The sequence below is a fragment of the Erinaceus europaeus genome, chromosome 2 (genome assembly GCF_950295315.1).
Source record: "Erinaceus europaeus chromosome 2, mEriEur2.1, whole genome shotgun sequence".
Classification (NCBI taxonomy): domain Eukaryota; kingdom Metazoa; phylum Chordata; class Mammalia; order Eulipotyphla; family Erinaceidae; genus Erinaceus; species Erinaceus europaeus.
This window is the reverse complement of record NC_080163.1, coordinates 138260135-138283606: the sequence shown is the minus strand read 5'-3', so window position 1 is coordinate 138283606 and position 23472 is coordinate 138260135. Positions and strand designations below refer to the sequence as shown.

The 23472-nt window shown below is 45.3% G+C and overlaps 2 protein-coding genes and 1 non-coding gene across 4 annotated transcripts; 2 read left to right on the top strand and 1 right to left on the bottom strand.

Moving 5' to 3' along the window:
• Positions 1 to 2390: 2390 nt before the first annotated feature.
• Positions 2391 to 18241, bottom strand: COG8 (component of oligomeric golgi complex 8). Of its 2 annotated transcripts, XM_060185231.1 has the most exons (7): positions 17799 to 18241; positions 14220 to 14427; positions 11459 to 12286; positions 9376 to 9544; positions 7240 to 7415; position 7178; positions 2391 to 2880 (listed from the first exon to the last, which is right to left on the bottom strand). In XM_060185231.1, the coding sequence occupies exons 1-7, from the start codon at positions 18188 to 18190 to the stop codon at positions 2723 to 2725; spliced, it is 1932 nt and encodes a 643-aa protein (XP_060041214.1). In that variant the 5' UTR covers positions 18191 to 18241; the 3' UTR covers positions 2391 to 2722. The 2 variants fall into 2 exon arrangements, with proteins under 2 accessions (XP_060041214.1, XP_007524665.1); XM_007524603.3 differs by lacking the exon at positions 2391 to 2880 and having other exon boundaries at positions 6716 to 7415.
• Positions 8589 to 8692, top strand: LOC132537419 (small nucleolar RNA U13). The gene has a single exon (XR_009548850.1). It is a non-coding gene; the product is annotated as a small nucleolar RNA U13 (small nucleolar RNA).
• A 140-nt stretch (positions 18242 to 18381) lies between the features above and the next one.
• Positions 18382 to 21230, top strand: NIP7 (nucleolar pre-rRNA processing protein NIP7). Its single transcript, XM_007524588.3, has 5 exons — positions 18382 to 18540; positions 18661 to 18747; positions 18844 to 18982; positions 20527 to 20667; positions 20872 to 21230. Exons 1-5 carry the CDS (start codon positions 18485 to 18487, stop codon positions 20989 to 20991), a joined length of 543 nt encoding a protein of 180 aa, XP_007524650.1. The 5' UTR covers positions 18382 to 18484; the 3' UTR covers positions 20992 to 21230.
• The last annotated feature ends 2242 nt before the right edge of the window (positions 21231 to 23472 follow it).

The window sequence follows — 23472 nt, the reverse complement described above, 5'->3', positions numbered from 1 at the left end:
GCTTCACAGGTGGTGTCTATCTTTCTCTCCCCCTCTGTCTTCCCCTCCTCTATCCATTTCTCTGTCCTAGCTAACAATGACAACATCAATAACAACAATAATAACTACGATAACAATAAAAAACAAGGGCAACAAAAGGGAAAATAAATGTAAAAAATTTTTTAAATTCTATTAGCTCAAGATACAGATTTTTGTGTGTTGATAGGCAAGTTTGATGAGATTCTGGTTGGAAATGCAAGTATATGTTGCCCCTAAAGTATAGTATCTTGAGCTGATGAAATGCTTCTTCCTCTTTGGTGGATTTGGTTAAAGCAGAAAATTTCATTGTCAGCAAACAGTGAGTCTTGTGCTTTCTCTCAGACCCATTCTATGTAATCACTTACTCTTGGACCACAGGGTCACAAATAGATAAAAGAAATCCCTACTGATCTACATTACAGAAGCATTACTAAGTACTAAGGATGCTAAGGAAACAAAGTTCTGATGCCACTTTGCAGCAAGTTCTGAGCACTGCCCATGGGAAAGGTGGGTCCATGAATTCTGATTTTACTGCAGATCTGCATTTCCAGAATAAATGAGCATGCTTCTATCTTTAACCTCACCTCTGGGCATGCTGGGTCTTGTTCCTCCCCAGTTTATGCAAAGTCAGTTCACTTTTGGTTGGTTTTATAGTGCCTCCCACATGCACACACCACCATCACCACCACTCACACACTTGGTCTGGTTAAAGTCATAGAATATGTCTTTCCTCAAGTCAGTTCATTCATTGGTATTTAAAATAAAATGCTAGGGGCCTGGTGTACCAGGTTGAGCACACGCATTAGCATGCCCAAGAACCTGGGTTCAAGCCCCTGGTCCCCACCAGCAGAGGGGGAAGTTTCATAAGTAAGTGCTACAAGTGTTTCTCCATCTCTATGTACCCTCCCCTTCTCAACTTCTCTGCTCTATCAAATTAAATAATAAAACTATAAAAAAATTGACTTTTTTCTTTAACTTTGTGAACTTACTACATGGTTATTCCAATGTAGATAACTTTGGTAAGAGTACCTATTGTTGTAAAACACAAAAACAAGGTGGAAATGTATCTAAAAACAAGGTTTTTTTACCTCTTGCTAAAGCTTTGATAGTATCCTAAGGCTAATCACTGGTCAGCATGATGCTAGTTTTCCCAAAATTAGTGTGGTGACAAAGATTCTACTTTCTCTCTCCTCTCTGCCTCCAGGTCCTGGGGCTCAGTGCCAGCACTATGAATCCACCACTCCTGGTGGCCATTCCCCTCCCCCCATTATTTATTTATTTAATTCCATAGGACAGAGAGAAATTGAAAGGGGAGGGGAGATAGCCAGGGAGAGCTAGGTAACTTCAGATCTCCTTTACTACTTGTGAAGCTTCCCCTTTGTAGGTGGGGAGGGGAGTAGGGGCTAGAACCTGAATCCTTGAACATAGTACTGTGTTTAACTGGGTGCACCACCACCTGGCCTCCTCTAAATTTTTTTTTTTTTTCCTCTTTTTATTTTTTATTGCCATCAGGGTTATTGCTGGGGCTTGGTGCCAGCACAGGAAAAGAGAGAAATTGAGAGAGATGGGGAGATAGAAGAGAAAGAACAACATCTGCAGACCTGCTTCACTCATGAAGCATCCTCCCAAACTCAGATCCTTGTGCATATTGATATGTGCACTTAATCAAGTGTGCCACCACCTGGCTCCCACTTCTCTTTCTGTGATAAACTTGTAGCTTCCTCTCATCCTCCTCCCAGCCCCCACTCCTGCCCATGACCTCCAAGTGAGTGAAGTACTCACCAGAGAAATATTCTCCAAGTTGTTCCAAGATGGAAGGCAAAAGGTGGAGTCTTGGGGGTGGGGGTAGATAGCATAATGGTTATGCAGAGACTCATGCCTGAGGCTCCAAAGTCCCAGGTTCAGTCCCCTGTACCACCATAAGCCAGAGCTGAGCAGTGCTCTGGTAAAAAAAATGTGGAGACTTAAAACTATCTGAAAATGTTCAAGTGTGTGGGTAGTCACTTATATTGTCAAGAAACACTTCCATTCAGTTCTGTGTTTTTCTTCTATGAGCAAATGGGTAGCCAAGAGAAAGAAGGACTTATGCAGGTAAGATATACACAAGTCCTTTATAAAATAAGAATTTGGTAAAGATGGTCAAATAAAACTTTTTGGTCATCACCGGGGCTTCACTGCTCTGGGTCAACTTTTTCAGATAGAGGCATAGAGAAGGAAAGACACCACACATCAGTGTTTCTTCTAATGTAGTGGGAACCATGCTTAAATATGGGTCAATTACACGGCTATGTAGGCGCGCTACCCAAGTGAGCTATTTTGTTGGTCTTTAACCCGCATTTTAAAACACAGCTTTCAGCAAGTTTGAAACTACATTGTTATCAAATCTTGGTTTTATGTAAAGATCACAGAGGCCTTATAAAATCATGTCTATTGAGTGGTGTTTACTTGCCCCATTTTCCTATACACAGTTGTCAAAAAATGTCCACTCCCTTACTGGAGTATTTTTCTTCTTAAGCTGAAGACAATGTTTTATATCTCATTTTAGAGTAAACATTTTTAACATCTTCCTCCAGCTGGGTTTGGCACACTGACAGTCCTGTTTTCTGCCAGAGCTGAGCCAAATACAGATACCGTGTAAGACATGCTTAGCTTAGTGCTCAAGAGTTTGTCTTGGTTTTCAGTCTTCAGATGCAGCAAGAAAGCTTTAGTCATTCACCTCCATCCAGTGGACATTTGTAAATGTCTTGCTGTCCATTTTGTCAATGAACAGACAGCCCTGCAAGTGATCCATTTCATGCTGGATGATGCGGGCTGCCCACCCACTTGCCTGCCACACCACCTGCTCTCCTCTAGGGTTCAGCCCTGTAAAGGAAGTAACAGCTTGATAAGTACATACTGAACTGCAGCATACTCAACCTCCTCCTCCTCTCCCTGTATCCAACCCTGGCTATTCATTTATTGACAAAAGGCAACATAAAAGGGAATGTAGTAGCAGCCCCTATCCTTCCTAGAAAAGGAACCTCCTTGGAGTTGGGCAGGTAGCACAGTGGGTTAAGTGAACATGGCACAAAGCACAAGGACCCGCGTAAGGATCCTGGTTCAATCCCCCGGCTCTCCACCTGCAGGGGAGTTGATTCACAAGCGGTGAAGCAGGTCTGCAGGTGTCTTTCTCTCCCCCTCTCTGTCTTCCCCTCCCCTCTTCATTTTTTTCTGTCCTGTCCAACAATGACATCAATAATTACAACAATAAAACAAAGGCAACAAAAGGGAATAAACATAAAAGGAAGAAAAGAAGAAAAGGAACCTCATTTGGGTACATTGCCAAGTCTTCAACCTGGTTCCTTAGTCTGACAAGGTCTGGACTCACCATGGGGTTGAAATGAGCTACTTCCATTTGGAACATCTCCACTTCTCAAGTATTGTTATGTACTTTGATTCCTAACAAAATGTTTTTCGACTTGATGCAGCAGAAAGGGATACCACTTTTTTTAACCAGAGCACTGCTACCTGGGATTGAATCTGGGACCTTGGAGGCTCATGCATGAAAGTCTTTTGGCATAACCATTGTTATCTCCCACTGTCCTTTTTTTTTTTTGGACCAAGTGGCTTGCGGAAAGAAACAATCCCAGTTATCCCAATCGCAGAGAAGAAACATCCTGTATTGGGACTGGATGTTTTGCAGTTTGAGTTTTGCAGGGAACTGCTAGAATGAGCAAAACTGGGTTGCACAACTTGGGGGTGTTAATGTGTGTGTCTGAGACAAAGCAGAGAGAGTGTGAATAACTTGGCGGAGACCTTTTCCCTCTTCTATACTTGTCCGGATGAAATCCTGTCCACTCCCATGTCCTACTCTGTTTTTGCCCTCTGTTCCTCCGATCAACGTGTCTTACTTTTACTTACCAGAACACTGTTCGACTCTGGCTTATAGTGGTGCTGGAGATTGTGAACCTGGGGTCTCTGGTGCTTTGGGAATGAAAGTGTTTTTACATAACCATTATGCTATCTCCCCCACCCTACAATGATTTTACACCAGGCAGTTTCAGGTACTTATTTTTAAGCAGAACACAGCTCAACTCTGCCTTATGGTGGTGTAGGGGGCTGAATATGCGACTTTGGATTCTCAGGCATTGAAGTTTTTTGCTTTTGCTTAACCATTATGCTATCTTAACTCCACCCACCCCCCATCCCGCTCTAACTGCAGTTTTGCAGAAACCTGCCCAATGGCCCAGGTCCCCAGCTGTCCCACACCTGAGATCTGCACGGCCTGGAAGCGGGGCACGCAGGCCAGGAAGCCGGAGACGCTCTCGCAGCCCTCGGGGAAGGTGACCAGGCGGCTGTCCAGCACCCGCAGGCAGGGGTTCACGAACACACGAAGCGGGAAGGGCTGCATCTGCCGGGCCTCACGCAGGCGCGGCGCACAGGCGCCACAGAGCGCCTCGGGGAGCTCGAGCGCCAGCACCTGCAGCGGGACCCCGAGCTGCGGCGCGCTCAGGCCCACGCAGCCGCGGGCCCGCATCACCCGCACCAGCTGCTGCACCAGCCGCTGAAGCTTGGGCCCCGCTAGCTCCGCCGCCTCCACCGGGGCCGCCACCGTCCGCAGCACCGGGTCCCCGACCTGGCACACGTGCGCGAACGGCGGCTGCGGGGCTCCGCGCACCAGACGCCGCACATAGCGCCAGTAGGAGCGATGGCGCACCGGGCCAAGGGTGCCGTCTTGGGCGTGAGCGGAGCTGCAGGCCCGGGCGCCCAGGCCCGTCAGCCCCAAGCAGCACCGAGCCCGCAACAGTAGCCCAGCGCTCAGCTTGGCCATACTGCACCTGAGCGGAACCATAGCCAGACACTTCCTGAGTCGGTCCCAGTGGTCCAGCCTTCCCGCGCGGGTCACGCCGGGAAATGTAGTCCCATGTGCTTTCTGGTACATGGGCACCGCCCACAGATCGCAACCAGCTATGTTAGCTTTTTTTTTTTTTTACTATTGCAAGGGCTCAGAACTGGTACCGCGAAGCCACTGCTCCAGGTGGCCATTTTCTTTCTTTTTTTGATATTTATTCTCCCTTTTGTTGCCCTTGTTTTGTTGTTCTTGATGTCGTTATTGGATAGGACAGAGAGAAATGGAGAGAGGAGGGGAGACTGAGAGGGGGAGAGAAAGACACACGTAGACCTGCTTCACTGCTTGTGAAGCGACTCCCCTGCAGGTGGGGGTCCGGGGGGGCCTTAAGCCAGTCCTTGTACTTCGCGCCATGTGCTGCGCTTAACCCGCTGCGCTACTGCCGGACTCCCCTTTCTTTTCTTTTTTTTTTTTAATATTTATTCATTTTTGTTGCCCTTGTTGTTTTATCCCTTTTTTTAATTAGATAGGACAGAGAGAAATTGAAAGGGTGGGGGTGATAGGGAGAGACCTGCTTCACCACTTGTGAAGTGACATCCCTTTAGGTGGGGAGCCAGAGGCTCGAACCGAGTTATTTCCTTTGGTCCTTGCATTTAATACTATGTGCACTTAACCGGGTATGCCACCACCCAAACCCAATTAGAGTTATTTATTAACAGGAAAGAGAAAGATAACCACATTATCACTGTCTAATCTCATTTATTTTTTTAAATATCTTTTAAATTTAATTTTATTTATTTTCCCTTTTGTTGCCCTTGTTTTTATTGTTGTTGTAGTTATTATTGTTGTTATTGATGTTGTTGTTGGATAGGACAGAGAGAAATGGAGAGAGGAGGGGAAGACAGAGGGGGAGAGAAAGATAGACACCTGCAGACCTATTTCACCTCCTGTGAAGTGACTCCCCTGCAGGTGGGGAGCCAGGGGCTCGAACCCATATCCTTATGCTGGTCCTTGAGCTTTGCGCCACGTGCGCTTAACCCGCTGCGCTACCACCCGACTCCCCTAATCTCATTTCTTAAGTGTATAACCATCTTTCTACAAGAATGTTTTGGCAGTTACTCCCACTGCTCCTTTTTAATTTTTTTTAATCTTTTAAAATTTTTTTAAATATTTATTTTCCCTTTTGGTGCCCCTTTTTTTTTTTCCATTGTTGTTTTGGTTACTATTGTCGTTGTTGATGCCGTCATTGTTAGATAGGACAGAGAGAAATGGAGAGAGGAGGGGAAGACAGAGAGGGAGAGAGAAAGACACCTGCAGACCTGCTTCACAGCCTGTGAAGTGGCTCCCCTGCAGGTGGGGAGCCAGGGGCTCGAACCAGGATCCTTACACCCAACTGTTCTTGTACTTTGCGCCATGTGCGCTTAACCCTCTGCACTACTGCCCCACTCCCTAATTTTTTCTAAATATATTTTTTATTTTTATCTTCCTCCAGAATCATCACTGGGGCTCAGTGCCTGCACTGTGAATCCACTGTTCCTGAGGGCCATTTTTTCCCTTTTTTTGGATAGGAGAAATTGAGAGGAAGGGGAGATAGGTAGACACCTGCAGACCTGCTTCACAGCTGGTGAGGAGCCAGGGGCTTGAACCCGGATTCTGGCACTTCATACTGCATACTGCATGTGCTTAATGGGTGCACCAACACTCACACTGCCTACCCCTCTCTCAATTCCTGCTGGGCTAGTGTAGGGGTGCCTTCTTCCTAGGCGCATACTCTCTGGGTTGGAGAGAACTCAACCAAAGCCAGCCTGGGCTGCCGGGGGCTGCTGCTTACTCAGAGATGAGGGAGAGAGAGAACAGGAACTCATGGTGGACTGGGAACACAATGTGTCTTTATTGATCATAGACAACGCTTTTATAGGACAGAACCGGAAATGGCAAGTCAGAAAAGGAAATGGCTAGGAAAGGGGGGTGGAGAAAAGGAAAAAGTGGCTAGAAATTCCTTAGCAACTGTTGCAAAGGTTTTAACTGGTGGGATTAATGTTACCTGCAGGCAGGGCGGGTCTCGAGGTAGAAAGTAGATCAAAGGTATGGAATTGGGTGGGGACCTTTCAGGCAAAACAATGATTATGTAAATAGGCCATAGTATCAGGAATTCAGGGGAGCTGGCTTAATGCCCAACAAGTACCCTCAGCCTCTCCTGGCCACTGTCCTGTGCTTTCCCAAGTAAGGCATCTCAGGTTGCACCCCAGCCTCTATTCCTGCTGGCACTGTGCAGCCTGGGGTAGCCACACTCATTAAGTATCAGCACAAGATACATTTGCCTGCTGTGACTCTGCTGAATCACTGTGCTCTTGTTCCCCCTCCAGGAAAGCTGGAGCAGCTGGCTCAATGACTGCCTCCTCCACAGTTAGTTCTGGTGCTGATGCTGTGAGCTCTGGTACTATCTCCTTCTCCTCTAGACAGAAGACCATGTCTTTCTTCGGCAAGATGAAAGCAAGGCGCTCCTGGATCTCACTGATGTTCACATGGCCAAGATTTCCGTATCTGGAGAGCTGAGTAGGTGGAATACCTAACCCAGATGGAAGAGAAAGTGTAATGGAGAGAACATTTAAAGAGTGTCATGTTATTGTGTCATAGAAAGAAAATATACATAGACAAAAATCACAAAACTTCGTTTTACCAAAGCACAGCTCAGTTCAGGTTTATTTTGGTGCTGGGGGTTGAACCTGGCACCCTGGAACCTCAGGCATGAAAACCTTTTGCATAACCATTATGCTGTCTCCCTAGCCTGCAGAAAGTTGTTAAAATTATTTCAAAACAGTAAAAGTCATCTTTGTGGGGTGGGACAGGAAGCCATATCGTAAATCAATAGTAGGAAGGTAATCCAGTGAGCATAATGTAAGGTGTAATAATGTAAGATAATGTAAGATGCTCTGGCACTGGCTCCCCGGTGACAGACCTATGGGAAAACTGGGGGCAAGTGGAGAGCAGTCACTTTGCTGTGTGACCACTGGCCCACTGCCCTCTGGGAAGTTGTGTCTCTACTATACCACCTCCATATATATATAAAGATCATAGCAAAGTGAAGGCAGGGCAGGAGTAGATAGCATAATGGTTATACAAAGAGGTTCTCAGGCCTGAGGCTCCAAAGTCCCAGGTTCAATTCCAGACCACCATCAGCCAGAGTCATGAGCAGTGCTCTGGTTAAAAAAAAAGAAAAAAAAAAGTGAAGGCAAATTGGGGGAAATGTTTTTTTAGATATTTTACCTGGACATTTCATATAAAATTAAATCGTGATTTTGTTGTTTTTGTGACTGTTTTCTCCCATTTAGTCAGATATTATGTATTATATAATTCCATCTACATTAGATGTCCAGGAAATATAAATATAATATAAAGTAATATAAAGTAGATTGATCAGTGGTTCCCAGAGGTTAAGAGTAAGATTGTGGGGAGTTGGGCGGTAATGCAGCAGGTTAAGCGCACATGGCGCAAAGCGCAAGGACCAGCCTAAGGATCCCAGTTCGAGCCCCCGGCTCCCCATCTGCAGAGGAGTCTCTTCACAAGCGGTGAAGCACGTCTGCAGGTGTCTATCTTTCTCTCCCCCTCTTGGTCTTCCCGTCCTCTCTCCATTTCTCTCTGTCCTGTCTGACAGTGACGACATCAACAACAATAAAACAACAAGGGCAACAAAAGGAAATAAATAAATAGATATTTTTTAAAAAAAGAATAAGATTGTGAGATCCTTTTGTAGTTTATAAGCATGATGACTGAGTTGCTACACAACTGCCTGAGATGTGCCACCCACAAACTTTGTTACGACTTTGGCATATTACCCGTCTGACATAAAAAGAAGATTATGAGCTAGGGAGACAGCATAACTGTTATGCAAAAGAATTTCATGCTTGAGGCTCCAAACTCCCAGGTTCAATTCCCAGTATGACCATAAGCCAGAGTTGAGCAGTGCTCTGGTAGCTGTGTCTTTCTGTATCTTGCTGTCATTATAAATAAATAAAGTTGAAAAATGACTACAAATAGGCATGAGGGATCTCTATGGGGTGATGGAAATGTTCTAAAGTTAGATGAGGGCCAGGGAGGATGCAATGGATCGACCTTCTCGTGGTGCATCCCGTGAGTACCCATTCATTGGGGAAACTGACGATCCTTCCTAGCCGACTGAATCCACATGGATCCCAGTCACTTTCAAAGCCAGCAACAAGCAGCTCCTGACAGCTTTCAACCTGACGCTGTTGACTGGCTACGGAAGAATGGCAAACGCTAGAAGAAGAAGGGCCAGGGAGATAGCATAGTGGCTATGCAAAAGGTTTTTATACCTGAGTCTCCAAAGTCACAGGTTAAATCCCCAGCACCAATAAATCAGATATGAAGGGTGCTTTGGCAAAAAAAAAAAAAAAAAAAGACAGTGATATGGATAGCACAGTATATTTACTCTGAACTTTACAAATTTATTAAATATATGAATGATTATCAATAAAGTAGTTTTGAAAATTCTTCCTGCTTTCTCTTACCTAAGGTCTGTGCTATCTGAGCTGGTGGAAAAAGGACTTGGAGACAGCGATTTAAATACGGAAGAAGGTCTTCCAGAAAGACAGTGCAGAACTGGATGAAGATCTCTTGTTCCCCACTGGTGAACACAGTCTCTTCTGCACGATGAACAGCTAGGATTATTCCAGTTACCTAACAGTCAAAGGCACCATCAATCAACTGGGCTGTTTTTGATCAATACAGCATAAAACTAAATACAAATGTACAGCCCTAAAGTTGTTCCAAATAGTACATTTTACTGTCTTCTATTAATTCAGAATTGTGAGGGGAGCAGGCGATAGCGCAGCAGGTTAAGCACACGTAGTGCAAAGCGCAAGGACCGGCGTAAGGATCCCTGTTCGAGCTCCCGGCTCCCCACCTGCAGGGGAGTCGCTTCACGGGTGGTGAAGCAGGTGTGCAGGTGTCTGTCTTTCTCTCCCCCTCTGTCTTCCCCTCCTCTCTCCATTTCTCTCTGTCCTATCCAACAATGATGCCATCAACAACAATAACTACAACAATAAAACAACAAGGGCAACAAAAGGGAATAAATAAATAATAAAAAATTAAAAAAAAAAAAAAGAAAAAGAAAATGATACAGGCCCAAAAGCTGGTACAGTGGCTAGAGCCCAGAACGTTGACCTTGCAGGCATGAGGTTCCAAATGGGATCCTTAGCATCGCCTATGCCAGAGTGATGCTCTGGTTCTCTCCCATTAGTAAGTAAATTAAAAACAAAAAAACACCTTACTGATTCTGACTTCCAAACAATCACTAAACAGTATGTGTGCTCTATATCTATTTCCTCAGCTATAAAATAGGGTCAACAAAGACTGACTTCATATAAATTCTCAGCACCACTATAAACTAGGTCTTAGTGCTATCACCCTGTGCTAGGAGTACATTCTATATAAATATTAGCTAACTATGGGGATGGGTGGTGGTGCACCTGGTTGAGTGCACATGTTACAGTGAGCAAGGACCTGAGTTTGAGCCCCTGGTCCCCACATGCAAGGGGAAAGTTCTGTAAACAGTGAAGCAGGACTGCAGGTGTCTCTCTCCTTATCTTCCCCTTCCCTCTTGACTTCTATTGAATAAATAAAGATAAAAACAATTAAAAATAAATAAAAATAAGTAGTAGCTAATTACTATTACCTGAGTGTCACTGACTCTTTAAAAAAGCTTCAACATGGGGCCAGGTGGTGGCACACCTAGTTAAGCGCTCACATTACAATGCAAAAGGACCCAGGTTCAAGCTTGGTCCCCACCTGCAGGGGGAAAGCTTCACAAGTGGTGAAGCAGGGCTGCTGGTCTCTCTCTCTCTACCTTCCCCTCCTCTCTCAATTTCTGTCTCTATCCAATAATAGCTAAAAATAATAACAACAGTAGCGCAGCTGCTTAAGTGCAGGTAACGCAAAGCGTAAGGACTGGCATAAGATCCGAGCCCCCGGCTCCCTACCAGCAGGAGAGTCGCTTCACAAGCAGTGAAGCAGGTCTGCAGATGTCTTTCTCGCCCCCTCTCTGTCTTCCCCTCCCCTCTCCATTTCTCTCTGTCATATTCAACAACGATGACAACAATAATAACTACAATAAAACAAGGGCAACAAAAGGGAATAAATAAATAAGTAATAAAGCAGCTTCAATACTCATGCTTTCTTGCTACAGAGAAGGACATCATCAGAAAGATTTTGGCTGGCAGTGATTATAAGTACTATCTTGACTTCTCAACCAGAAAAAAAAAAAAAACACACCTCTAAAACAACATTTGCTCTCTCTGCCAACCTGGGACAATCAACATGTGAGAATAAATGGTTCTCTTGCATGCTCTCACTCTCTTACTGCCCACATGTATTCCCAACATGTGTGTGTGCCCTTAATTTTCCCAAATAAAGCTCAAAATTCCTGAAAAAATAAAAATAAAACAACATTCAAAATAAAAACAACATTCAATCCAATTTAAGTCAGCAGGCACCAGCCTCCCTGTATGGACAGGTTTATTACAAAAGTCTTGCAGGCTTACAAAAGATGCCAGCCCCTTCCCCCCCAGCAGGGAGCCAACAGTACACACTCACCTTGCTTAGAGCATCCTCCAAGGTCCCAGTCACATCCTGTGCCAGGGCCACGGGGCAGCAGAGACGCAGATCATTAAAAGCAACCAGAATACTGTTGAGGAAGCAGGCAAGGGGTGGGAAATCTAAGAGCACCATAGGTGGCTGCAGGGTCCCCGGCTGAGCAACGGGCACAGCAGCCGGTAGTTTACTGCTGCCCAGGATGGCTGGAGTTGGGATGAGGGTATATGACATCATTTCATCATGGAATTTCTCCACTGCTTCCTGAATTGCTTTCTGGAAAGTGTTGATGGCCACCCGCTGGAAAACAGGAGCCAACTGGCCCCGGAAATCAGCCCCCACACGACTGAAGGATAGTCCAAAGTACATACACTGGCCCAGCAGAGAGTCCAGACGGCCACCTATCCCCCGGTTAAGGTCAGTCTCCAGCATCTGCAAGAATTGGGAGACTTTCTGCAGCACCCAGCCATGGAAGATGGCGCTCTCATTCACTGAGTGTTCACTCATGGCAGGGCGCAACAGTGGGTCCTCATCTGAGAAGATGGCACGGTACTGGGTGATGATATCAAATAGGTGGACACGGCAGGCCTCAATGGTTTTTGTGATGTGGAAATATGGATCATCATTGGGGATGGCAGTCAAAATGGAATGGAGCCAAGCATCTCGGGCCTGAAGAAACTTCACCCTCAGCTCAGCTTCTGTGAAGATGTCCATGCGCCGTAGGAAGCCAATGACACGGAGGCAGGCAGGGAGCTGTATGTTGGTCCTTAGTTGCTGAATCAACTGATTCAACATCAGCTGCATGGATTGGCGCACTTCATTCACAATGCTCTGACAACACAGGAGGTGAGTTAGACTATATGGGAAAAACTTCCTGAAACCTGCTTCATTAACCCTTAATACTGCAGACCAACATGTCCATTGCTCTCCTAACAGAGCTGATTCCCTAAAGCTGTTACAGGTACTCCACAAAAAACTGCTTGTTAACTTTTGTTTAAAATCCTCAATGATGAGGCTGGGTGGAGGTGTACCTTGTTGAGTGCATATATTACAGTGCAAAAGGACCCAGGTTCAAGCCCACATTCCCTATTGCCTACACTGCAAATCCACTGCGCTTGACAGCTATTTTTTCCATTTTATTGGTTAGGACAGAGAAATTGTGAGGGGAGAGGAGAGATCGAGAGAAAGAGAAAAAGACAGACACCTGCAGACCTCCTTCACCCCTTGCAAAGTGACACTTACCCCTTGCAAGTGGGGAACTGGGGGCTCAAAATGGGATCCTTGAGCAAGTCCTTGTGCTTCATACTATGTGGGCTTAACCCAGTACACTACCACATAGTCCCCCTCCCCCCCTTCCTGTGCCTCTCTTTTTAAAGATAAAAAGTTATTTCCCACTTCCCTCTGGATTTATCTGTCTCAACCCAATAAATACATATTCTTTTCAAAATCCTCAATGACTTTCCATTATAATCAATAAACATCAAATTCATCATGGCCTATAGGTCTGGCCTGGTTCTTCAGACTCACCTGTTTCTGAATGCTTTCCCTTTACTCACTATAATCCAGTCTCATTGGTTATTTATGCTTGTTTTGGTGGTTTTTTTTTTTTCCTTCACTTTTTCATCATTTTATTTGACAGGACAGAAAGAAACTGAGAGGGGAGGAAAAGATAGAAAGGTAGAGAGAAAAACAGACACCTGGGGACCAGGCAGTAGTGCAGCAGGTTTTAGCACGTGGCACAAAGCTCAAGGACCGGCATAAGGATCCCAGTTCCAGCCCCTGGCTCCCCACCTGCAGGGCAGTCGCTTCACAAGCGGTGAAGCAGGTCTGCAGGTGTCCGTCTTTCTCTCCTCCTTCTCTCTCCATTTCTCTCTCTCCTATCCAACAACAATGGCATCAATAACAATAATAACTACAACAATAAAACAACAAGGGCAACATAAAGGGAATAGATAAATAAAGAAAAGAGGAGGAGAAAAGAAAGAAAAAAGAAAATGGAGACAGCTGGGGAGAGAATAAAGTGGTAGCACACAGAATTTGCATACAAGAGGTCTCAGATTTGATTCCCAGTATTAGCAATAGCCAGAGTTAAGGGTGCTCTGGTCAAAAAACAAACAGAGAGTCGGGCAATAGTGCAGCAGGTTAACTGCAGGTAGCGCTAAGTGTAAGGACCGGCGTAAAGATGCCGGTTAGAGCCCCCAGCCACCCCACCTGCAGGGAAGTCACTTCACATGACAAGTCAGCAGGTGTCTGTCTTTCTCTCCCCCTGTCTTCCCCTCCTCTCTCCATTTCTCTCTGTCCTATCCAACAATGATGATATCAATAACAACAACAATAACTACAATAAAAAACGAGGGCAACAAATGGGAATAAATAAATATTTTAAAAAAGCAAAGTAGGGAGCTGGGCGGTAGCGCAGCGGGTTGAGCGCACATGGCGCAAAGCCCAAGGACCGGTGTAAGGATCCTGGTTCGAGCCCCCAGCTCCCCACCTGCAGGGGAGTCGCTTCACAGGTGGTGAAGCAGGTCTGTAGGTGTCTGTCTTTCTCTCCCTCTCTGTGTCTTCCCCTCCTCTCTCTATTTCTCTCTGTCCTATCCAACAATGACGACAACAATAACAATAACTACAACAATAAAACAACAAGGACAACAAAAGGAAATAAATAAATAAATATTAAAAAAAAAAAAAGCAAAGTAAAATTTCAGTGATGACCACAGAAGTATTGATTAAGAGGATATTCTCTCTGGGCAAGCTGGCTGGTTACCTGGATGACAGGGATGGAGGAATATTTCCTTTCCAGTCGGTGTACATAGGTTGCCAGCTCTAGGGCCTCTTCGTAATAGCTATTGCGAACACAGGTATCCATGAGCTGAGGAATCTCCAGGATTTCCAGGATTTCTGTGTGACGGTTTAAAGTCAGTGTGTTCATCCGCCGGTTGGAGCTGATCTCTTCAGCGTCTTTTACAAAATTCCTAGTGATAGTCGGGAGAATGTTGCTTTTTTATTGCTCTACACACAAATCTTAGCTACAACTATCAAGTATTTACTATAAATTGGGCACTTGGCTTGATGAACTGAGTCCTTAACAAACCTACGAAGTACTATTACAATTTATGAAACTCTAATCCTAGTCTGGGGAGACAGCATACTGGTTATGCAAAAGGTCTGAGGCTCTGAGGTCCCAGGTTCATTCCCCAGCACCACCATCAGCCAGAGCTGAGCAGAGCTACTGTAGCTCTCTCTCTTAAAATAAAAGGAAAAGAAACTGTAATCCCAGAGAAGATAACCATTTGACCATTTTAGACTACACAACTGCTAAGCTGACAGAAAACTCTGAACCAGATCTGGTTCTAAAGTCCGAGGTTCCATCTTCCACACCATCATAAGCCACAACTGAGCAGTGCTCTGGTAAAAGAAAAAAAAAAAAAAAGAAAAAAAAAGTCACTGTGGCAAGATACTTAAGCTCTCTGAACAATGTTTCCTTTTTGATAGAATAAAATGGAATCCACCTGTTAAGACTGACTAGGAGCCTGGGAAGATAGCATAATAGTTATGCCTGAGGCACCAAAGGTACTAGGTTCAAGCCTCAGCACGATCATGAGCAGTGCTCTGGTGAAAAAAGAAAGAAAAAAATAAAACAAAAAAACTAAAGGAGATGACAGTAAATGTTTCTTTAATAATAGCTATTTTGGGGATTTGGGCTGTAGCGCAGCAGGTTAAGTGCACATGGCACAAAGCACAAGGATCAGCATAAGGATCCTGGTTCGAGCCCCCAGCTCCCCACCTGCAGGGGAGTCCCTTCACAGGCCACGGTGAAGCAGGTCTGCAGGTGTCTGTCTTTCTCTCCCCCTCTCTCCATTTCTCTGTCCTATCCAACAAGGAAGACATCAATAACTACAACAATAAAACAAGAGCAACAAAAGAGAATAAATATTAAAAAAATTAAGAAAAAATAATACCTATTTTGGGGGCCAGGTGGTGGTACACCTGGTTAAGCACTGACAGTACAGTGTGCAAGGACCCAGGTTCAAGCCCCTGATCTCCACCTGCAAGGAGAAAGCTTCATGAGTGGTGAAGCAGTGTTGCAGGTGTCTCTCGGTCTCTCTTCCTCTCTATCACCACCTTCCCTCTCAATTTCTGGCTGTCTCTATCCAATAAATAAATAAAGATAATAAGAAAAAATTGGGGGTGGGGAGACAGCTTAATGGTTATGCAAACAGACTCTCATGCCTGAGGCTCCTAAGTCCCAGGTTCAATCCTCCACACCACCATAAGTCTGAGCTGAGCAGTGCTCTGGTATTTCTGTGTGTGTGTCTCTCTCAAAAATAAAATAAATTTTTAAAGATTTTATTTATCAGTGAGAAAGATAGGAGAGAAAGAACCAGACATCACTCTGGTACATGTGCTGCCGGAGATTGAACTCAAGACCTCATGCTTGACAGTCCAATGCTTTATCCACTACGCCACCTCCCGGACCACATGAAAAAAAATTTTTAAGGAGAAAATTTTGAAAAAGATATTATTTTTTTAAAATAGCCTTTTGTTTTGTTTTTAGAATGAAGTACAAACTAGTCTTGAAGCCAGAATCTTATCACACATTCCCTAAGATTTAACTATCTGTGCTTATGTTTAATTTTGGTTTCTGCCACAGTCTCCACTTCTCCGTCATTCTGGAGGCCTGCTTTCTAACATTCTCTAGTTATTACTGGCTGGTGAAGGGTATAAAAGCTGTTGTCAAATATCCAAAGGCTCTCAAAAGAAAAATTAAACTATCACAGAAGACAGGAGGATAGAACTTGGAACAATTAATTGATGATTTAAGGAGGCTATCTTCTAAAAAAAGGAATTTTAGGCTGCAGAGATAGTATAATGGTTATGTGCAAAAGATTTACAAGCCTGAGGCTCTGAGGTCCCAGGTTTAATCCCCTGCATCACCATAATTGGGAGCTAAGCAATGCCCTGGTCTCTCTGTATCTTTCTGATTAAAATAAAATAATTAAGGAGTTTTACCTTTAATTTTTGCTGTCTCCACATTGGATAAGTTACCAGCTTCCTATCAATTAAAGTTTTGGAGATAGATGACTTCAGTTCTGAGCTGTTAGACATATAACTCCATAGATATGAGCATACTTTCAGGCAAAAGGTTCCGAGTTTGATTCCTGGGGTGGCATATACCAGAATGATCTTTCTGGTTCTCTTTATCTCCTCCTCCTCCTTTCTCAAGAAGAGTTTTTTTTTTTTTTTTTTACAATTTTTTTAATTTGCTTTTCCCCCTTTTGTTGCCCTTTTTAAAATTATTATTACTGTTGGGAGTCGAGCGGTAGCGCAGTGGGTTAAATGCTGGTGGCGCAAAGCGCAAGGACCGGCTTAAGGATGCGGGTTTGAGCCCCCGGCTCCCCACCTACAAGGGAGTCGCTTCACAGGCGGTAAAGCAGGTCTGCAGGTGTCTATCTTTCTCTCTCCCTCTCTGTCTTCCTCTCTTCTCTCCATTTCTATCTGTCCTATCTACCAACGATGACATCAATAATTACAAGGGTAACAGGGAATACTTAAATAAAAATTATATTAAAAATTACTATTGTTGTTTTCGTCGTTGTTGGATAGGACAGAGAAATGGACAGAGGAGAGGAAGACAGAGGGGGGAGAGAAAGACAGACACCTGCAGACCTGCTTCACCGCTTGTGAAGCGACTCCCCAGCAGGTGGGGAGCCGGGGGCTCGAACCGGGATCCTTCCTCCGGTCCTTGCGCTTTACGCCACATGCGCTTAACCTGCTGCTCTACCGCCAGACCCCTCTCAAGAACATTTTTTTAGAATATAACCATTGTAGAGATTGTTAACAATGTCAGACCCAGTGGCATTTATCTATATCTAGTCTTTAGAGGGTTGGACATGATGCTGGGTCCCAATTCCGACTTAGAAACTTATCATCTGTGCCTTTCGTCAGTGTCAATTTCCTCATAACATAAAATAACACTATTGGGGCTGGGTGGTGGCGCACCTGGTGCGCACATGTTACAATGCTCAAAGACCCAGGTTCGAGTCCCCGGTCCCCACCTGCAGGGGGAAACCTTTGTGAGTGGTGAAGCAGGGCTGCAGGTGTCTCTCTGGCTCTCTCCCTAATCACCCCCTTCCCTCTCAATTTCTGGCTGTCTCTAACCAATATTTAAAAATAATAAAATAAATAAAATAAAATAACACTATCCACCAAGAAGGCCGTTGTGAAGTTTATGTCCATAAATGCTCAGAGGAGAGCCTGGCACACCGGAAGATTATGTGTTAGCGATCAACTGCCCGCGGCTGCGGTTGTGCGAAGCCCCTTATAAGCGCCCAGCCCGCCGCACCTGCAGCTCTGCTGGAAGCTGGGCAAGCGATCGAGCAAGCGGCCGAGCGACTCCTCCACGTCGCCAAAGAGGCGGTGGATGCGCTCGGTGCACTCGGCGCCGCGGATGAAGGTCTTGTAATTGGCGAAGGCCAAGTCGCGCGTCTGCTGCAGCAGCTGCGCCCGCTCCTCCGCCAGGCGCTCGGGCTCTCGCCGCAGACGCTCCAGCCCGGAGCCGCTCAACTCCCGGAGGTAGCGCCCCACGTCGGGCCGCTCCCGCCACTGGGCCTCCGAGAAGCGGTCCCGGAATAGTGAGGCCAAGAGCCCTTCATCTTCCACCTCCCCGAAAGCAGTAGCGGCGGTTGAGGCCGCAGACGAGCTGGCTGACGTCGACACCGCTGAAGCCGCCGCCATCTTTCGGGCAGCACCTTCACTTCCCTTCCGCGCCAGGGGTAGGCGCTGGCTCTGAATCTCAGACCGGATGCAGCTGGGAAGCACTTCCTGCCTAGATGTTTTTTTTTTTTTCTCTCCCCCCCTCCATTGGTCGGCGCTCTTTCCTCGTTGGTCCTCCAGGCTGACGTATACTGTAGCATCGAGAGCCAACAGGAAGTTGCTAGAGAGGTCGGCTTCGCGGTTGTCAGGGAGTCGGAGGCGGCTTACTTCCTTTTCCGGAGACTGAAGCACGAGGGTGTTTCTCCAGCGGGAAAAATGAGGCCTCTGACTGAAGAGGAGACCCGTGTAATGTTTGAGAAAATCGCAAAATAGTAAGAGCTCACGGGGCGAGAGCGGGGGCGTGTGTGGCGGGGAGAGGCGCGCGTGGAATGGGGCGCGGGGCCGCGGTGAGGCAGTTTGGGAGCGGCCTCCAGCTCCGCTTTTGCCCGCAGCATCGGCGAGAACCTGCAGTTGCTGGTCGACAGACCTGACGGCACCTACTGTTTCAGGCTGCACAACGACCGGGTGTACTACGTGAGGTGAGGCGGGGCCCCGGGGAGGGGGGCGGCATGCACTCGCGTGGGGACCTGGGTCCCACCCACCCGGGCCCTTTGCTTCTGCCTCGCCCCGTTAAGTGAGAAGATACTCAAGTTGGCCGCCAACATCGCTGGGGACAAGCTGGTGTCGCTGGGGACCTGCTTCGGAAAGTTCACTAAGACACACAAGTTCCGGCTGCACATCACGGCGCTGGACTATCTAGCACCTTATGCCAAGGTTTGTGAGGCGGCTGACTGTCCGCCCCGGGGGCCTCGGCTAAAGGCTGTTCATTGGGGCTCGGGCGGTGGCACAGCGGGTTAAGCGCATGTGGAACAAAGCACAAGGACCGGCATAAGGATCCCGGTTCGAACCCCTGGCTCCCCACCTGCAGGGGAGTCGCTTCACAGGCGGTGAAGCAGGTCTGCAGGTGTCTGTCTTTCTCTCCCCCTCTCTGTCTTCCCCTCCTCTCTCCATTTCTCTCTGTGCTATCCAACAACAAACGACATCAACAACAATAATAATAATAACCACAACAACAAAAGGGGAAAAAAGGCCTCCAGGAGCAGTGGATTCATGGTGCAGTCACTGAGTCCCAGCAATAACCCTGGAGGCCAAAAAAAAAAAAGACTATATATTGGAGGCTTCCCTGCCAGGGCCCCTGACGGTGCAGGTGGAGGGGTCAGTAGGTCTTGCTGCGTGCATGTGATTTATGCGCTATAGGGGGGTTAGTACTGATTGAGTGCGAAACGCTTCTCCATGAAGTGTTTATGGGACTTTTTTTTTTTTGCTTCCAGGGTTATCGCTGGGGTTCACAACGCACTGCTCCCTATGGCCATTTTTTCCATTTTGTTGTTGTTGTTGGATTAAACAGAAAGAAATGGAGAGGGGGAGGCAGAGGGGAAAGGGAAAGATAGACACCTGCTTCACCACCTGTGAAGTGACTCCCCTGCAGATGGGGACTGGGGACCTCAAACCTGGGTCCTTATGCGTTGTAATGTGTGTGCTCAGTCAAGTGCGCCACCAGCTGCCCATCTCTTTAAAATTCTTTAAGAAATTAATCAGGATCTAAGAAGTAGTATAGAGATTAGGCAAAAGATTTTGATGTCTGAGGGTGCAGGGTAGCACAGCGGGTTAAGCGCAGGTTGCGCAAAGCGCAAGAACCGGCATAAGAATCCCTGTTTGAGCCCTCGGCTCCCCACCTGCAGGGGAGTCAGTTTACAGGCGGCGAAGCAGATCTGGAGGTGTCTATCTTTCTTTCCTCCTGTCTTCCCCTCCTCTCTCATTTCTCTGTCCTATCCAACAACAACAGCTATAATAATAACTACCAAAACAAGGGCAACAAAATGGGGAAAATAGCCTACACGAGCAGTGGATTCCTATTGCTGGCTCTGAGCATGAGCGATAACCCTGAAGGCAAAAAAAGAAGTTTCATGTCTGAGATTTTGATGTCCCACATTCAATCCCCAGTGCCACCATAGCCAGTTTAGCAGTGTTTTAATTAAAAGAGAACAAAATTAGCCATAAACTCAGCAATTAACTTGCATTCAGGGATATAACTGTTGGATTTTTTTTTAATTGGGGGGAATTAATGGTTTACAGTAAATACAGTTGTTGGTACATGTGTAAAATAGCACAGGTTTCTACAAGACCTTCTAACTCCTCCACCATAATGCAACAGGATCTGAATGCCACCCCACCCCCCAACAAACCCCCTCCCCGGAGTCTTACTTTGGTGAACTGTTGGGATTATTATGTCTCTTGGATTTTTTCCTCTCCTTTAGTATAAAGTTTGGATAAAACCTGGAGCAGAGCAGTCCTTCCTTTATGGGAACCATGTGTTGAAGTCTGGCTTGGGTCGAATCACAGAAAATACTTCTCAGTACCAAGGAGTGGTGGTGTATTCTATGGCTGACATCCCTTTGGTAAGTAAAGAGAGTGGCCACTATAAAACCAACTGTCTTTTTATTCAACAAGGGTGTTTTTTTCAATCTGTATTCAGGAGAATACATTTTTCAGCATTTTTCAAATTCTTCAAAGATAGGAACTTTTCATTTTTATTAATTCCAGCTCTCAATGTGTGCTTATTATTATTTGAGTGAATGAGTGTTTCTTCTTTTGTATCCCAGGGTTTTGGGGTGGCAGCAAAGTCTACACAAGACTGCAGGAAAGTAGACCCCATGGCGATTGTGGTATTTCATCAAGCAGACATTGGGGAATATGTGCGGCATGAAGAGACATTGACTTAAGACGAAATCGTCGCAAGGACTTATGGCTATGTGGAAGGGCCTAGCTTTGTTTCTTGTGTCTGTGTAGTCTCTATCGTCATGTTGAGTTCTGTCAGCATTGTGACTTCTCGGGAACTTCTTAGTTTAATATTCTCTTTATTACAGATGAATTCAGGCTGGATTCTTGTGCTGAAGTGTCTCAAAAAATGGGATTTCAGATCTGTGATTGTGACTAAATAGATTTGTGTCTTGTGTTTGTATCAGAGGATTTTTTGTTCTGAGTAACAGGTTCTAAATGGTTGGGACTGAGGACAAGAATAGTGTGTTTGTTATCTGTGATAACACTTTTCCAAACTAACGAGAATGCAATGGATCTTCCCCCACCCCTTATTTATTAATATTATGGAAGATTGATAATGCCTTATCAGAATAATAAGCCATGCCTGAGACTAAAAATGAATTTTGGCTAAAATAAGAACAGTTTATTCTGTTATTTCTATAGCAGGTGTTATGTGATGTGGAAGAAAAACTTGCATTCAAACCCTAGTTCTGAGGCCCGCTGGCTATGTGGCCTTAGATGAATCTCTGAAGTTCATTTTCTTCCAGTTCCAAAAATTCAAGACAAGCAGCTTGAATAAGGTATTTAATTTAGTTAAAAATCACAATTGCGGGAGTCAGGCAGTAGCGCAGTGGGTTAAGCTCAGGTGGTGCAAAGCGCAAGGACCCGCATAAGGATCCTAGTTCGAGGTCTGCAGGTGTCTCTTTCTGTCCCCCTCTCTGTCTTCTCCTCCTCTCTCCCATTTCTCTATACTATCCAACAGCAACGACAATAACAGTAATAACAAAAAGTGCAACAAAAATGGGGGGTGGTGGAAATGGCTTCCAGGAGCAGTGGGTTCTCAGTCCCGGACCAAGCTCTAGCAATAACCCTGGACGCAAAAAAAAAAAAAATTAAAAAATAATAATAATGGCGAGTCAGGCGGTAGGTAGCGCAGCGGGTTAAGCACACATGGTACAAAGCACAAGGATCGGCATAAGGATCCCGGTTTGAGCCCCCGGCTCCCCACCTGCAGGGCAGTCACTTCACAGGTGGTGAAGCAGGTCTGTAGGTGTCTGTCTTTCCCCCTCTTTGTCTTCCCCTCCTCTCTCCATTTCTCTCTGTCCTATCTAACAACGATGACAGCAACAACTACAACAATGAAAACAAGGGCAAAAAAGGAACATTAATTAATTAATTAATAATAAGAATGATCGTGTGGTCCAGGAGGTGGCGCAGTAGATAAAGCACTGGATTCTTGATCATGACGTCCCAAATTCAATTCCTGGTAGTACATATACCAGAGTGATATCTGGTTCTTTCTCTCTCTCCTGTCTTATGAATAAATAAATTCTTTAAAAAAAAAGTCACAAACAAAAAAAAAAATGGGGGCTGGGTGGTAGGTAGCACACTTTCTTGAAGGCACATGGAGAGCCAGGTTCAGTACCCAGTCTCCACCTGCAGGGGGAAAGCTTCACAAGTGGTGAAGCAGTGCTGCAGTCTTCTCTCAGTCTCTCTTTCTCTATCCCACCCTTCCCTCTCAATTTTCTGGCTGTCTCTACCCAACAAATAAATATAGTAAAAAAATTTTAAATCATGCTCATGTGCTTAGTATGGTATGGTGCCTAACAAATAGTAAATGGTAAGAATTTTTATATTGCATATACTACAACAGTATTCCTGTTAGTAAGAGTACTTTCTCATAAATATAACTTGACTATATTACATTGGTTTTTATAAGCTGTTTCCTGGATTTTTCTTGGCTAATACGATCTTTCATAGGAAAGTTATTTTTCTCATCTTGGATTTTGTAATGTATAATTTCTCTACGAACCTTTATCCGACTTAACTGGACAAAAAGGACTACTTAGAGACCCTAAAATAATCTTACTTCATCCTTCCTCATACATCTGTAATCTATTTTTAGAATTGTTGCCGTGTGTTTTAAATTACTTTGAGGAAATGTTGGTTTTTAGGGTGGTTGTCACAGGGGTGTAAATTCACACTTCCCCAAAATGGGTGTCAGTACATTTCACCCTCCTCTACAGAACACTGGATCCCTAGCCTTTGATATTCCTTTCATCTGAGTCCCCAGCTCTGCTATGAAATACAGCATAAGCTTTCATCCTGTGTTATCCCTTTATTTGTTTAAGTGCCCCACCTGTGAGATTACCCAGTATTCATCCTTCTGCCATAAAGAATTAAAACTTGAAATGAAAAACATTTTATAGATTTTCTTTAACTGTGTGATAAAAACATTTCTTCATTGAGTATATTGCTTATTTTATATTCCAAAGGTCACATCTGAAAATAAAATTTTTTTTTTCAACTGCAAGAAGGCACTATTGATGGTCAGGCGGTAGCATAGCGGGTTAAGTGCATGTGGCGCAAAGCACAAGGACCGTGTGGTGTAAGGATCCCAGTTGGAGCCCCTGCTTCACAGGTGGTGAAGCAGGTTTGCAGGT